We start from the raw sequence: 13,983 nt of genomic DNA, 5'->3' as shown, positions 1-13,983 counted from the left end.
TATTACATGTTCAATATTAGTATTACCCGTCTAAAGTTTATTGTAGATGTCACTTAAACATGTTGACCATCCAACCAATATTCCCAATATTATACATTGCGTTGACAATCACACATGCCCATGCAAAGTATGAAATACTTATCTTTACTTTATGGTTAGCCGGGTTACTAACACGTTCAATAATAGTATTACCCGTCTAAATTTTATTTTAGACGTCAATTAAACATGTTAACCATCCATCCAATATTCCCAAACATATTTGCTAATATACATTTCCATACTTGTCCCGGAAAGTGCCAAACTCAATCATCGACCATGTTTAGTAAGTCAGTTAATTTGTTCAATTTTTGTTTTAACAGTCTAATTGTTTTTGATTACGGCATTTAAACTTATGTGTCCATCCAAAAATTATACCAAACATAAGTCAATTAATTTCGTCAATTAGACTAAACAACAACTCATTAGGAAAGAAAACTCCCAGTTTTTCTGAACTTATCAGACTGGACACCACCATTTATAGACGCCCAATGTTTTCTGAACAGTACAAGTTTTTCATTACCCAAGGTTCGTACATTATCTCAAATTTCTTAGCTGGATCATTTTCTTTTTCCCTTGGGCACCGAATGTGTCAGATTATGAGTGGAGAAGATTACACATACAGGAGAGCACAGTTCATTCTCTCTAAATGAGGTAAATTTCACAAATCTATTCCAATATATTTTCTAAATCTTCTTTAGCTAGATATCCAAAGTGTGATAAGAAAAAAGCTAGATATCCAAAGATTCTAATTGTACTTGCCTACAATCTCTGTTACAGAAAGATCACTATATCGGAAGGGTAGTCTCGACAATTTCACCTCACCACGTCACCAATCCATGTGCTTGTTTCACTATTTTTGGCATTTGATAGGTTTCGATGTTTTCCTTTGTTTTTAAGCAAAATATCTCTTATTTTATTTCTTTTAATTATTTTAGCTATTTTCAATATAAAAACACCATGTCATCAACGCTTTGCTTACAAAGGAACATATTCAGTAATAGTTTTTGATGTGGCAAACAATTAAATTAATTTCAAAAGATAAGTTGTTAACAAAACTAGTTTCATGGTTTGAAGTATTAACTTTTGAACAACGAAATTTAAAATGCTATATTTTCACATTTTGATAGTTTAGAATACAATTTTCAAGACTTTTTGAATTTTATTTTTCTCTCATAGTAATTGTATTTCAAAATTTATATTTACTGGAAAATATATATCATCACCATTAAGTACAATAAATATGGATCTAAAATGCCAATTCAAATCCAGATTTTGTGTTATCTAATCTTAAATTAATTTCAAAGTTTGATATCAAAATCCAAATTCTTCAAATAGATTACAAAGTATAACAATTTAAATATATATACTATTATTATATGGTATATATTTTTATGGTTAAGTATTATATATTATTATAATAAGATATTATACAAATATTAAAATTAAAATTGAGCTTATATATATATATATATTGGTCAGAAGTTCCATTAATGGGCTAAATCCATAGCTGAGGAGGACTGACAACAGTGATAATAAGGTTAAAGAGAGCGTAAAGAAAGGCCCAATTTAGATGGCCCAAAACGGCTGACTTTTCCCGCCAAAAAGGGAACAAGTCCACCCCACAACAATACCCCTCTCCTTCGTGGCCTCCCGAAATCGAAATTACATATATTATCTCTGTCAAGTGTTCAAAGGAAGACGGCGAAAAGAGATTTTGGTAAGAAATGGATGTGCCGGAGGAGACGAGGCTTCGCCACAAACGAGATTTCATCCAGTTCCTCGAAAACGTAACTCCCTCTCTCTCCCTCACGAGCCATCTCAATCTTCTGTTCGTATTACTGTGAGTTTGGGTTCTTTGTGTAGATCTACATGGATGAAATCAAGGCTTTGGTACAGAACAAGCGCCACCGTCTCATTGTAAATGTATCTGACATTCACACTCACTTCCGCGAATCTGAATCTTCCTCTAGGTGAGGAATTTCGATTAATTTTGCCTGTTTTTTGTAAGGGTTTTTGTGAATTTGGGGGGGTTTTAGTTCCCAGAATCAGTATTATTTATGTTTTGTGAATTGATTTGCTTTGCGTAGGATACTGAAGAATCCAATTGAGTATATGCAGTCCTTTTGTGACGCAGCCACTGAAGCTACCCGCAACATTGATCCAAAGTACTTGAAAGAAGGAGAGCAAGTCCTTGTTGGCTTCGAAGGTCATTTCGTCTCTCGCCGTGTCACTCCTAGAGAGCTCCTCTCTGAGTTTATTGGATCTTTGGTCTGTGTTGAGGGCATTGTCACTAAATGTAAGCCCCTTTTCACTTGACTACTCTTCTTCTGCATTGATTAGTTAAAAAAAATCTCTGACACATGTTTTGCTTTCAGGCTCTCTTGTGAGGCCAAAGGTTGTTAAAAGCGTACACTTTTGTCCTTCTACCGGTGAATTTACCAATCGAGAGTATCGAGACATAACGTCCCACGCTGGTTTACCCACTGGCTCTGTCTATCCTACAAGGGTAAATTACATTGTCTTTGTTCGTTTACCTTTTTAATTGCTGGAAGATTTGCTTCTTACTGATTTTTTTTTTTGTTGTTTACAGGATGATAATGGCAACTTGTTGGTTACTGAGTATGGGCTGTGTAAATACAAAGATCACCAGACCTTGTCAATTCAAGAAGTTCCTGAAAACGCTGCTCCTGGTCAGCTTCCACGGAGCGTGGATGTCATAGCTGAGGATGACTTGGTTGACTTGTGTAAGCCAGGAGATAGAGTGGCTGTTGTTGGGATTTACAAAGCTCTTCCAGGCAAAAGCAAGGGTAGCGTTAATGGAGTCTTTAGGTGCGTGTTTTTCGTACAACATCTTGGCCTTTCTCTGTGGTAATGACTGAGCTCTTTCTGTGTAGGACTATCCTCATAGCCAATAACATCTCTCTGCTTAACAAAGAGGCAAATGCACCTATCTACACCCAGCGAGACTTGCAGGAGATTAAAAAGATTGCAGCAAGAGATGATGCATTTGATCTTCTTTCTCGTTCTTTAGCACCTTCTATTTATGGGCACGCTTGGATAAAGAAAGCAGTTATACTACTGATGCTTGGCGGTATGGAAAAGAACCTCAAGAACGGAACCCACTTAAGAGGGTAAGGTCATGCTTAGATACTAATTTCAGCTTCAGTTCACTGGTATGACCTTTTCTGAATTTCTGTGAACAAAAACATTTTTTGCTTTCAGGGACATCAACATGATGATGGTTGGTGATCCATCTGTTGCCAAATCTCAACTTCTGAGAGCAATAATGAATATTGCACCATTGGCGATATCAACTACAGGCCGTGGTTCCTCCGGTGTTGGGTTAACTGCTGCTGTTACGTCTGACCAAGAAACAGGTAAAAGCACATAAAAGCCTTCTGCTGTTTTCCTGAAAACTTCAAAATTAGAATCAGAAAAAGGTCAAAGTCATGTCTCATGAAAATCAGTTTCTTTTGTCATCAGGGGAACGAAGACTAGAAGCTGGTGCAATGGTCCTGGCTGATAAAGGTATTGTGTGCATTGACGAGTTTGATAAGATGAACGATCAGGACCGAGTTGCTATACACGAAGTGATGGAGCAACAGACTGTAACAATCGCCAAAGCCGGTATCCTGATAAGTACAAAAAGGCTTATGTGAGGATGAGGAATAAGGATGTCGTTGGAAAGGAGAAGCGGGAGGATTATTCAAAGAAGGAGGGAAAGCGTGTGCTTATGGAGGAAGAAGAATCGTAGGAAGGAAGCAAGGTGAAGTGAAGAAGTAAAGACACTGGAAGAGTCAGAGTCTTTACTTTATATTGAGTTGTTATAAATAGGAGTCGTATGAGTTGTGGATTCTTTTATGCTTGATTTGGTTGTTATTCTGTTGACGCTATGAGTCTCAGAGCGATCGTCATGAGATCGTAAACTTCTGTAATCAAGTACTCATTCACATTCAATATACACGAGAGTTGAGAGTTATAGAGTTCAGGAGTACATAAATCTATCATATCCATGCATCACTAAATGCTAGGTGCAGTGTGGTTGCAGCAGCAAATCCCATATATGGAACCGTAAGCTCGCATAAAACTCATCCTGATCTGTTGACTATTGACTAGCAAGTATCCCTTGTTATAATGCCTTACTCTTGTGCCTGCAGTATGACAGATCATTAACGCCAACAAAGAACATTGGGCTTCCAGACTCATTGCTTTCTCGTTTTGATCTGCTGTTTATTGTGTTGGATCAAATGGATGCTGGTATTGATAGCATGATCTCGGAACACGTCTTGCGCATGCATCGTTACCAAAACGATAGAGGTAGAAATATACACATCATACTTCTCAGGTGTACTGAACATTTTCACAATCAATGACTTGAAACATCTCTGGCTTTTGTGTGAACTATATAGGTGAAGCAGGACCAGATGGGAGCTTACCGTACGGGAGAGAGGACGGTGGTGAAAGTGAAGTGTTTGTTAAGTATAACAGAATGCTGCATGGGAAGAAGAAGAAAAGAGGCCAAACAAACGAGAAAACTCTTACGATAAAGTTCCTAAAGAAGTACATTCACTATGCCAAGCATCGAATTCAGCCAGAGCTCACTGATGAAGTGAGACACTGAACTTAAACATGCAGATTTACATATTCTATATCTGTTATGCTGTTCGATTTAAATCTCTCTTTCGTTATTGAATTGTCAGGCATCTGAACGTATTGCAGAAGCATATGCAGATCTCAGAAATGCAGGTTCTGATACCAAGGTAAAATCATTTCGCAACATTAATGAATTATGTGAACTTGTATCTGACATGACCATCAACATCTCTGTAGACTGGAGGTACGCTTCCGATAACAGCAAGAACACTAGAGACAATAATCCGTCTTGCCACGGCACATGCCAAAATGAAGTTAAGCAGAAAGGTAACAAACAAACTCAAAGTTAGTCCTTCTGGTCGTAAATAAGTAAGCTCTACTAAGTCTCACTCCTAAAATGGTATATTATTGTTTTGAAAGGTTACTAAAGCCGACGCAGAGGCTGCCTTGAAGCTTATGAACTTTGCAATATATCATCAAGAACTGACGGAGATGGATGAACGTGAGCAAGAAGAACGCCAAAGAGAACAAACAGAACAAGAAAGAACACCAAGTGGTCATAGACAAGAGAATGCCTCTGCAAATGTCGAAAGGTACCCAATTTGATTTCTTCCATGGAAACCCATATCGCAGCTATCCTCACCCTAATACATTGCTCCTTTTTTTTGCTGGTTCACCCAGTGAAACAGCAGATCCAATGGACGTAGATGAAACTCCCGTAGAGCAATTTAGTGGGACGGTCTCTGCAGCAAGGATTGAGGCGTTTGAGCGAGTGTTTGGGCAGCACATGAGGACAAACAGGCTCGACGACATTTCTATTGCAGATATAGAGACTATAGTGAACAACAATGGAGTTGGAGCTTCTCGTTTCTCTGCAGATGAGATTATGGCTCTACTTGAGGTAACATCATAAAAAATAAGAAATAGCTTTCTCATTCTCTTTTCTTTTGTTCAGTTTACTCATTACTTATTCTATTGTGGATTTATGCAGAAACTGCAAGATGATAATAAAGTGATGATCAGCGACGGAAAAGTTCATATCATTTGATCCATCATGAAGAAATACACCTAAAGAAGTAACTTCCTCATATTATAACTCAACAGTAATGTAGTGGGAGAAGAGAAACTTTTGAGAGACCAAAGTATCTTTTTGTAATGTCATACTCTTAGAGTTGTGTTTGCATCTACTATTAGGGATGTAGGAAACGCAATTGATTGCAGAACTTTTGGGATTTAGAGATTACAGAAGCTGAGCAAAGTATGGTCCAGAAATGAAAGTGATTTACTTATCATTTATCAATGTCTCTGCCTTCCTAATAGATCTTTTGATTGGATCATGATATTTAGAAACACCTTACTATGATATAGCAGCACCTAACAGTAAGATATCAAGTTTATATTAAGCCGATTATCCACTAGGGTCAAAGTAAGAATTAAATTACTTTAATTTAGTTGGGAGGTGGATATCAAATTACTTTAATTACAAACACTTAAGAACTGATTGAAATATATTTATGTTTTCATTAATGTTATCTATTTAACCAATAACATTTTAGATAAATACATTTATTTATAAGATCAATGCATTTTACAATTTATATTGAACTAAAAATAAATATAAATTATATTGAGATTGTAGAACTACACTTTTTTATGTAAAAAAAAAAATACGAAAGTGATACTTAATATGAAACAGAGAGTATATGATACGTAAGTTCATAACTAATCCTCTGTATAGAAAATATACTCTCATCTCATCCAATATGAAAATAGAATTTGAAAATAACTTCGATTATTTGACATTGAAGACTTTTTAAGAACATCATCTTTTTCCACAAAACAAAGACTACTTAATTACACATATTATTCACCCGTACGGATACTTGTTCGTTAATCAGTAGCCCTTTTCCTAAAAGAGCAATTTTCATAGATTTCAAAGACTCCTCCATTGCATCACATAGCTTGTGCGGATCTGGTATGATTGTAGGGTCAACCGCTATCGAGATTACCATCTTGTCCGCGTAACTTTGGAAATGGATCAGCAATGCCTATCAAAAACATAAATTTATAAAGAACAAAAACAAAGAAAATTATTAAGACGAAAAAGGGTGGACTAAGTTAAATATTATTAAGTAGTTCTTTGGGTCTTTACATACTTGTGCGTGTCCATAGACGCTAGGAGCGATATAAGCGATTGGATGGCCATGGAAACTGATTTCTTCGGTTGGGCCATTGACGTTTGAAATGAATGCCGTTGTGCTTAATAATAATCGATTGAACAATGCTGCTCCTGTCTAAAATGATAAGTGTTTTATATTATAAGTTCCCCACTTTCTCACAGCGGAAAGAAATCGAGTATAACGATCATTTTTATATACCTTTGCACCAAACACACTAACAATGAAGCTCATAATCAAATAAAGTATAGGAGCATGAAGAGAGTTCTTCTTTTGATCCATCGTGGATTTAGCTTTCGATAGATAGACCAATGGATCCGTTTCTGAACCAATCGACAGTGGTAAAACAACTATGTTGATAAGGTTTCCCCATCTGCATTTCGAATCTTTTGCCATCATATCTGCCAATGGCTTCAATCATAATTGCCTCGTGTCACAATACATGTATTTTTTTCTATATCTTTGAACAATGGTGTATACAGTGTATTCAAAGGTGCATGTTTCTAACCTGGACTCCAATTTCCGACCTTAGGTTTACCAAAACTCCTGCACGAACTCTTATATTACATGGAATATTATTTAGAACCGGTCTTGATGTTCCACCATTCTCATTCGTCTCGTCTTTTATTAGGTCAAGAAGCAACATGCACGTAAATCCAGAAAAACAGTAGACATATATTAATCACATGTAATATGTTTTTATTTCAAGTCGATATTTACCATGTGCTCCGTTTAGATAGCGCGAGAGAGCAGCTTGTGTAACTCCAAGTAAAACATCGTTGATAGTCTAGAGATGGTCACAAGATCAGGAAACAAGAAAAACACTTAATTTGTTTGCAAAAATGTTGTCTTTAACAAATTATAGTAAGTATCAAACCGAAACTATTTAAACTTAATTACCACGTCCATGATGTCTTTTATAAGTCTTACGTCATCTAAAGAAACAATTCGATGAGAAAATCTCTTCGCATTGCTCTCGGCTTCTGCACCACCTTTTAGAGACGTCTCTGTATCCTTCAGAAACAACACCGTAGACAAGAGTAACAAAAAATCTACAATGGTATTCCAAATCAATCTCACAGTGGCATAAATGGCAAACATCGAGCTTAAGAACCAGCCTGTGTTTCTAAGGCCGTGTGACACGTTTTCACGTCGTTTAAGGATAGGAATAGTAGGAAGCGCTTCAGGGTCTGATGATTTATGAGTACACGCCATGATGAGAGACATACGTGACATTCCATCTCCCAACGAATGGTGAGATCTTATGACACCGATTGCTTCTGCATCAGATGTTTTGACGTTGAGGATGTGGATATCCCACAAGGGTCTTGATCTATCAAGAGGAAGCATTGTAAGTCGTGAAATGTAGTCATCTACGAATTTGTCTCCTTGGTCACCAATTTCGTCAGGGTCTATGTCTGGTACGAATACATGATCTTCTACATTGACTTGGGTTTTGATCCATCTTGTACCATCCTCAGCCTGTGACGTTAGCTCACCAGAAGCCAAGTGAAATCGTAGGTAAATTAGTTAACGTGTATTGTTTATATTTGAAAAGGGAAATGCCAACGAAATTGACCGCAACATTCGATAGGGAATAGATGATTTTATGTTTTTCAAAAATACTATAATATCATCACCCATAAAATAAAAGTTTCAAAAATACAATTCGAGAGAAGATTTTTGTTTTGTTTCAAACTTTGAATACTGCTCTTGTTTATATTTTAAAAGCACATTTATATAAGATATACTTTATTAATTCGACATAGAAACCACAATTTGTATAATACATTATTTGATAATTATAAATAAATGTATAGACAAAATATCTCTAAAACATTATTTAAGAATTTATTTTTTTTTCAAAATTGTTTGTGTCATCATCACATCTATTTTCAATATAAGCAATGAAATATCTTAACAAAACATTTTACATGACCTGTTTTTATTAAGACATGAAAAATTTAATTTATGAAATTTGTATTTTTGGTGAAATTCGTTAAATATAAAATAACTTATATGTATCACCATATAATAATTTTAAACTAGTAACATAATTATAAATACTGAAAAATTCTTATCAACTTAGGAATGTAAAAAAAATATGTAGATATTTTATGTTTTGTCACAATTAATTGTAAGTGCATTTTTAGAACAAAACAAAACAATACTGATGAATTGTCAAAATGTCATAGATAATTAAATGTTTGAATTGTACTTGAATTTATTAATTGGTAGCAAAATATAGATAATTAAGTGTTTAAATTTAGGGGCCCTTAAATTATGGGTTTTTTTCTACTGATAAAGCTAAATTTTAAAAAAGCAGTGTAGTATTAAAATATACATTAAGTTTTCAATTTTAAAATTTAATATATTTATTATCATTGCACATACCGCAACAACCTCCTAATCTAATCTATTAATTTAGGGTCATATTTTTATCTACGACATACTTGATTATTTACATTAATAATAAACCAACAATAAATTTAAATTTTATTTTTTTAATTATAACAAAATCCGTTGAGAAAAATCTAACAAAGTCTTAATTAAAAAGGTAACTAGTTTTTAATAAAATAACATATTACTTATTTGTTTAATTAGTACTATAATATTGTTATAAATCAATGTTAACTAAAATTTTATTATAAATCAATAAAATAACAATTATATACTATTTTTTTATCAATTCTATAATTATATTCTGTGTTATATAAAAATAAAACTGCTATATTAATTAAGAATGAAAAAATTATATTAAGTAAATAAATTAACAATTTTTTTAAAAAAAAATTCATTTAAATAAATTATCACTCATTATTAAAATGGGCTAAAAATCGTAAACTATATAATATTTTTATACAAAAATAAATTTATTAGCATAGGTTAACCTCTTATCTCTACAAATATATATTATCTTTTTATTTATTCTGCAACTTTAAACAATATATTTTTAAAAAAAATTTATGTAAAAAATATAAGAGTATATAATAACCTTTAGTTCATATACTATTTAAAAAATATGTTATTAGAAAACTATGAAATTTTAGTAACTTATTAAAAATATTAATGACAAATCAAATTTTATTTATAAATTTTTATTTTTATATTAATTATAACAAAATATGTTGAGAAACAATTAGACAAAATAACCAAAAATTCAAATATTTTTTTTATAAAATACTGTATTAACGTATTAACAAAACAAATTCAAAATTCATGTAATCTTTCAAACTTAAAATAGTAGTGTATTTTTCAAAGTTTTGTTGAAAAAATATATATTTTGAAAATAAATATCCAAACTCAAAATGATAATATTTTAATTTTACAAAATATAAAATCATAGATAATAAAGAATATCTTTTTGAAATGCACCACGAAAAAACAAACTATATATATTGTATAAATTAAAGCAATCTGATATTTTGAAATCTGAATTAAAAATAAAAATAAAACTTAATATCATAACATCCAGAAAATATCCTATATCAATAAAATTTACTAAATAATATGATAGATGCTACTATGTATAAAATTTACTTAAATAATAGGGCTAGTTATTTAAACAAAACAGTGTTTTTACTTATAAATCCTGTAAAATACTAAAATAATATATTTTAAAGTATATTTTTTTAAACACAACATGTAAATATAAATTATCTTAAACATATTTCTTTTCTAAAATATAAATAAATAAATTTTAAAAATGTATTATAGCAAAATGTATAAAATAAAGAAAAAAACTTATTTTAAAGGAGTTTATCTATTTGATTATTTCATATTGTTGTTTTATTGTGCCGAACTAGAAAATATATTAGTAAATAATAAAAATTAATAACAAAGTAAATGTCTGAAACAAATCACTATATGTTAATAATGCCGAATAAGAAATATAAACAATAATATTGTAGAGTTACATAATATATAATACTAAAATAAAAATTATATTCAAAATATTTATAATAAATCAAATACATTTATAAAATAAAAAATATCTGCACGGATATGCGGGTTAAAATGTAGTTAAATTAAATGCAACGTCAAAAGCACATAATATTTGACTGAAGCGCAAAAAAAATGCAAACACGAAAATAGACGTATTGTGATTTGGAATTATTTGTCTATTGATAATACGTGAATGATGTACTTAGAGCATCTCCAAAAAAGACTCTCTATTTTTATAGTTTGTACAACTCTATATTTGAAGTTTCAATCTATATTTGAAGTTTCAAGATGTTCTTCTCCAAAAGCAAAACTTGAGATTTAACTTCAAAATTATTTGTATTTTACGTTGTATTCCTTACATTTATCTTAACTAATATAAATTCATAAAACTTTTATAAATAACTAGTACATATATAAAAATACTTCAGTAATATCAATTAATAAAATCTTACACTAAAATATAAATTTTTAAATAGAAATACATAATTAAATATTTAACTACAACCAAAATATCACATTATTCCATAGATTTGGTTACACCTTTTTTGACAATATTTAAGAGATTTTGGAGGTTCTAAAGTAAATTTGCCAGACGATTAGTGTTGTTGTCATATTTAAATTTGGCAATAATTATGTCTTCATGCATCTTTTTTTTAAAAAAAAAATGTATTACGTTTCTTTTTTAATTCGTGTTGTCTAATTCTAGTTTTAAAATAATATAAATCTTATATTCAAAATTTTATTTATTTTTACGGGTAAAATTTGAATTTATAGGAAAATTTTTGAAATATTTATGGTATATAAAAAATTTAAGGTTTAAAACGATAAATGAGAAAATACGTAAATGTGAAGTCTAATTAATTATAAGGACTAAAATGCAAATAAAAATATAAAACTTTAAATCTAAAGTTTTGAGTGGTGAAACTTCAAATACGAAGTTTTACTTCTCAAAACTCCAAATTTGAAATTTTAAAGTTTTTTTTAGAGCAGAAAGCTCTATATTCGACGTTATGAAGTTATTTTTTGAGATGCTCTTATACAATGGAGAGAATAAGCAGTAAAGAAAATGCTATTTACAGAGATTGTTTGGCGGCGGAGCAGTGCTTACATGAGGAAAAAATAAACATTGGCCTAGGGCATCTAAATTTTTTTTCTTTTTGTAACCTGGTTCCAATTTTTAAAAGTTTTATTTATTATGATTTATTCTTGGTTTAAGGGCATTTATTTTTAAGGGCATTTATTTTTTAAAACGTTTTAAGTATTTCTTATGATTTATTCTTTTAATTAGATCTTATATAAAACAACTTTATAAACATAGCATCGTTAGTAGTTTTATGGATAATCAAAATGCTAAAAACTGCAGATATTAGAATGAAAACATGCATGGTTTCTTCGAGAAACGAAACAAAATATGGAAACAATTGTTTTTCCCCTTAAAAAAATGGGTAAATGATTTGTTCTTGGTTCTGTTACACTATACTACAATAGTTTTTATTATTGTAGATTCATTTTAAAAAAAATCGCTTTGGGAAGCTGTTAGTGCTCGCACGGCTCTGATTGGGAGGGGGATTGCTTATCGTGATTGAAGAAATTATCTTGGTATTGTTCACATATCTTATAAAACTCGGGCCTTGGTTCTTCTATGTGAATTTATGTGTAATATCGAAAAAAAAAAAGAAGCAGAGGAAATGCATCAACCATTGCAAAACAGAATATATCAAGGGTTACCAGTTTGCTGGAGATACGAGGATGTTTGGAAACGTTTTGCTTCAAATCATCAAGAATTACATCAGGATTAATCTTTGTTTTGAAGCCAACAATGATCACGGTGCAGTAGTCTGTTCCGGATGATTGAAACATACGTGCCATCGGGCTGAGCGGCTCCTCCTCCTTTGCCATTCTCCTTTTCTGCTTCTTATATGTATCTTCAGTGTTTTAATGTCTGTTTTGTTCTCTCATATTTCAAAGTGATGCATATTGTAAATTTATAAGTGACAATTGCATTTAATAATATAAATTGGTTTAAGAAAAACAATTTGGCTTATCTGCTTCTAACGCCATGCACGTTGATATAAAAAATAGTAGATAGATTATTATGTAGTTTATTTCTTGTCTTTTTTCACGATATTATGTATCCATCGATTCCAGACATCTCCAGAGACCCTACGCGTTATATTAACTAAAACGAAAGAGAAAACGTACAAGGATGCAACAATAAAGTTCCTTAATTAATACACAAGACAACTTGGATGATTGTTTTTAAAAGGTTCGAAAACCATGCATACTTTTGCTTTATTATTATTTTCTCTATCCTACTATATAAAAAGGACTAAATTCAAAGCTTTTGAGACTATCCACATCAGCCAAAATATTCTCATCCAAAAAGAATTAGAAATAAATGTCATTTAGAAGATAATTAACTAATATACGACTTTTGATATTTCTAGAAATTTTAAATTTGAAACTGCTAATTTATTAATAGAATCATATATCTATATTGAATTATTTTATATTTTTAATCGTTAGACTTCAAGGGTAAATAAATTATTAATTTATAATATATATAGTTTATAACTTTATATTGTAGTTATAAATAAAGAGAAAATAACCGGGGAGGGTGAAGAATCTCATGTAAAATTATGTAATTAAAATGGTAAAATGGTGAGTATGATGAGGTGAATCTAAGAAAATTTGTTGTACAAATTATGGTGCTTTATTTGTCCATTATAATGATTTAAAATAAAATATATATTCACATAAATAAGTCAATATTTGTTATTTTTTTTTTGTAAGATGTTAAGATTATCATTTTCTGAAAGATTACACTGTTGTTTTTAAACAACTTATTACATCAAGGAAACAAAAACAACCAACAACAACTCAAAGTAAAAAAAGCCTTAAGGAGGTCTTATACAAGAAAGATAAAAAGAAGTAGAGAAGAAGAGAAAGAACTTGCCGGGTAAGAGAGGAGACGGTCACGCATCATACGGTCAAGAGAGGCAAGGATGACTGATGAAGGTGAGGAGACAGTTGTGAACACACGAGCATTACGCTCTTTCCACAGCAGGTAGATGGCTGACTGAAAGTAGAGCTTGATGACTGGAGTAGCATGCGCATCTGCGTTGACGCGAGGATGATTGATCCAGTCTGCAACAGAGTGTAGATCAGCCTGAGGAGAAATCCAAACTTCAGCAGCAAAAGGCTCCTATATCAAGCGAGAGAAAAAGCA

The 13,983-nt window shown here is 31.7% G+C and overlaps 2 protein-coding genes across 2 annotated transcripts; one reads left to right on the top strand and one right to left on the bottom strand.

Moving 5' to 3' along the window:
• The first annotated feature begins 1,670 nt into the window (after window positions 1-1,670).
• Window positions 1,671-5,016, top strand: LOC106381769 (DNA replication licensing factor MCM3). Its single transcript, XM_022696853.2, has 13 exons — window positions 1,671-1,826; window positions 1,903-2,009; window positions 2,127-2,335; window positions 2,415-2,545; window positions 2,630-2,868; window positions 2,934-3,170; window positions 3,262-3,416; window positions 3,523-3,671; window positions 4,051-4,110; window positions 4,197-4,356; window positions 4,449-4,648; window positions 4,740-4,799; window positions 4,870-5,016. Exons 1-13 carry the CDS (start codon window positions 1,764-1,766, stop codon window positions 4,999-5,001), a joined length of 1,902 nt encoding a protein of 633 aa, XP_022552574.2. The 5' UTR covers window positions 1,671-1,763; the 3' UTR covers window positions 5,002-5,016.
• A 624-nt stretch (window positions 5,017-5,640) lies between these two features.
• Window positions 5,641-13,331, bottom strand: LOC106379655 (wax ester synthase/diacylglycerol acyltransferase 7-like). Its single transcript, XM_013819561.3, has 7 exons — window positions 12,483-13,331; window positions 7,710-8,291; window positions 7,530-7,596; window positions 7,318-7,430; window positions 7,011-7,220; window positions 6,789-6,926; window positions 5,641-6,680 (listed from the first exon to the last, which is right to left on the bottom strand). Exons 1-7 carry the CDS (start codon window positions 12,651-12,653, stop codon window positions 6,483-6,485), a joined length of 1,479 nt encoding a protein of 492 aa, XP_013675015.1. The 5' UTR covers window positions 12,654-13,331; the 3' UTR covers window positions 5,641-6,482.
• Window positions 13,332-13,983: the final 652 nt, after the last annotated feature.

The sequence above is a fragment of the Brassica napus genome, chromosome C2, assembly GCF_020379485.1.
Source record: "Brassica napus cultivar Da-Ae chromosome C2, Da-Ae, whole genome shotgun sequence".
NCBI lineage: Eukaryota > Viridiplantae > Streptophyta > Magnoliopsida > Brassicales > Brassicaceae > Brassica > Brassica napus.
This window is presented reverse-complemented; position numbering and strand designations above follow the sequence as displayed.

What these genes read in the sequence shown, in the direction of transcription:
- LOC106381769 (XM_022696853.2), top strand. Translation starts at nt 1,764, where the DNA reads ATGGATGTGCCGGAGGAGACGAGGCTTCGCCACAAACGAGATTTCATC. An exon ending in AGCGTTAATGGAGTCTTTAG is followed by an intron (nt 2,869 to 2,933) that starts GTGCGTGTTTTT and finishes CTTTCTGTGTAG; the next exon opens with GACTATCCTCATAGCCAATA. An exon ending in AACGGAACCCACTTAAGAGG is followed by an intron (nt 3,171 to 3,261) that starts GTAAGGTCATGC and finishes TTTTGCTTTCAG; the next exon opens with GGACATCAACATGATGATGG.
- LOC106379655 (XM_013819561.3), bottom strand. Translation starts at nt 12,653, where the DNA reads ATGGCAAAGGAGGAGGAGCCGCTCAGCCCGATGGCACGTATGTTTCAA. An exon ending in GGTCGGAAATTGGAGTCCAG is followed by an intron (nt 7,221 to 7,317) that starts GTTAGAAACATG and finishes TTATGATTGAAG; the next exon opens with CCATTGGCAGATATGATGGC. An exon ending in TTAGTGTGTTTGGTGCAAAG is followed by an intron (nt 6,927 to 7,010) that starts GTATATAAAAAT and finishes TTATCATTTTAG; the next exon opens with ACAGGAGCAGCATTGTTCAA.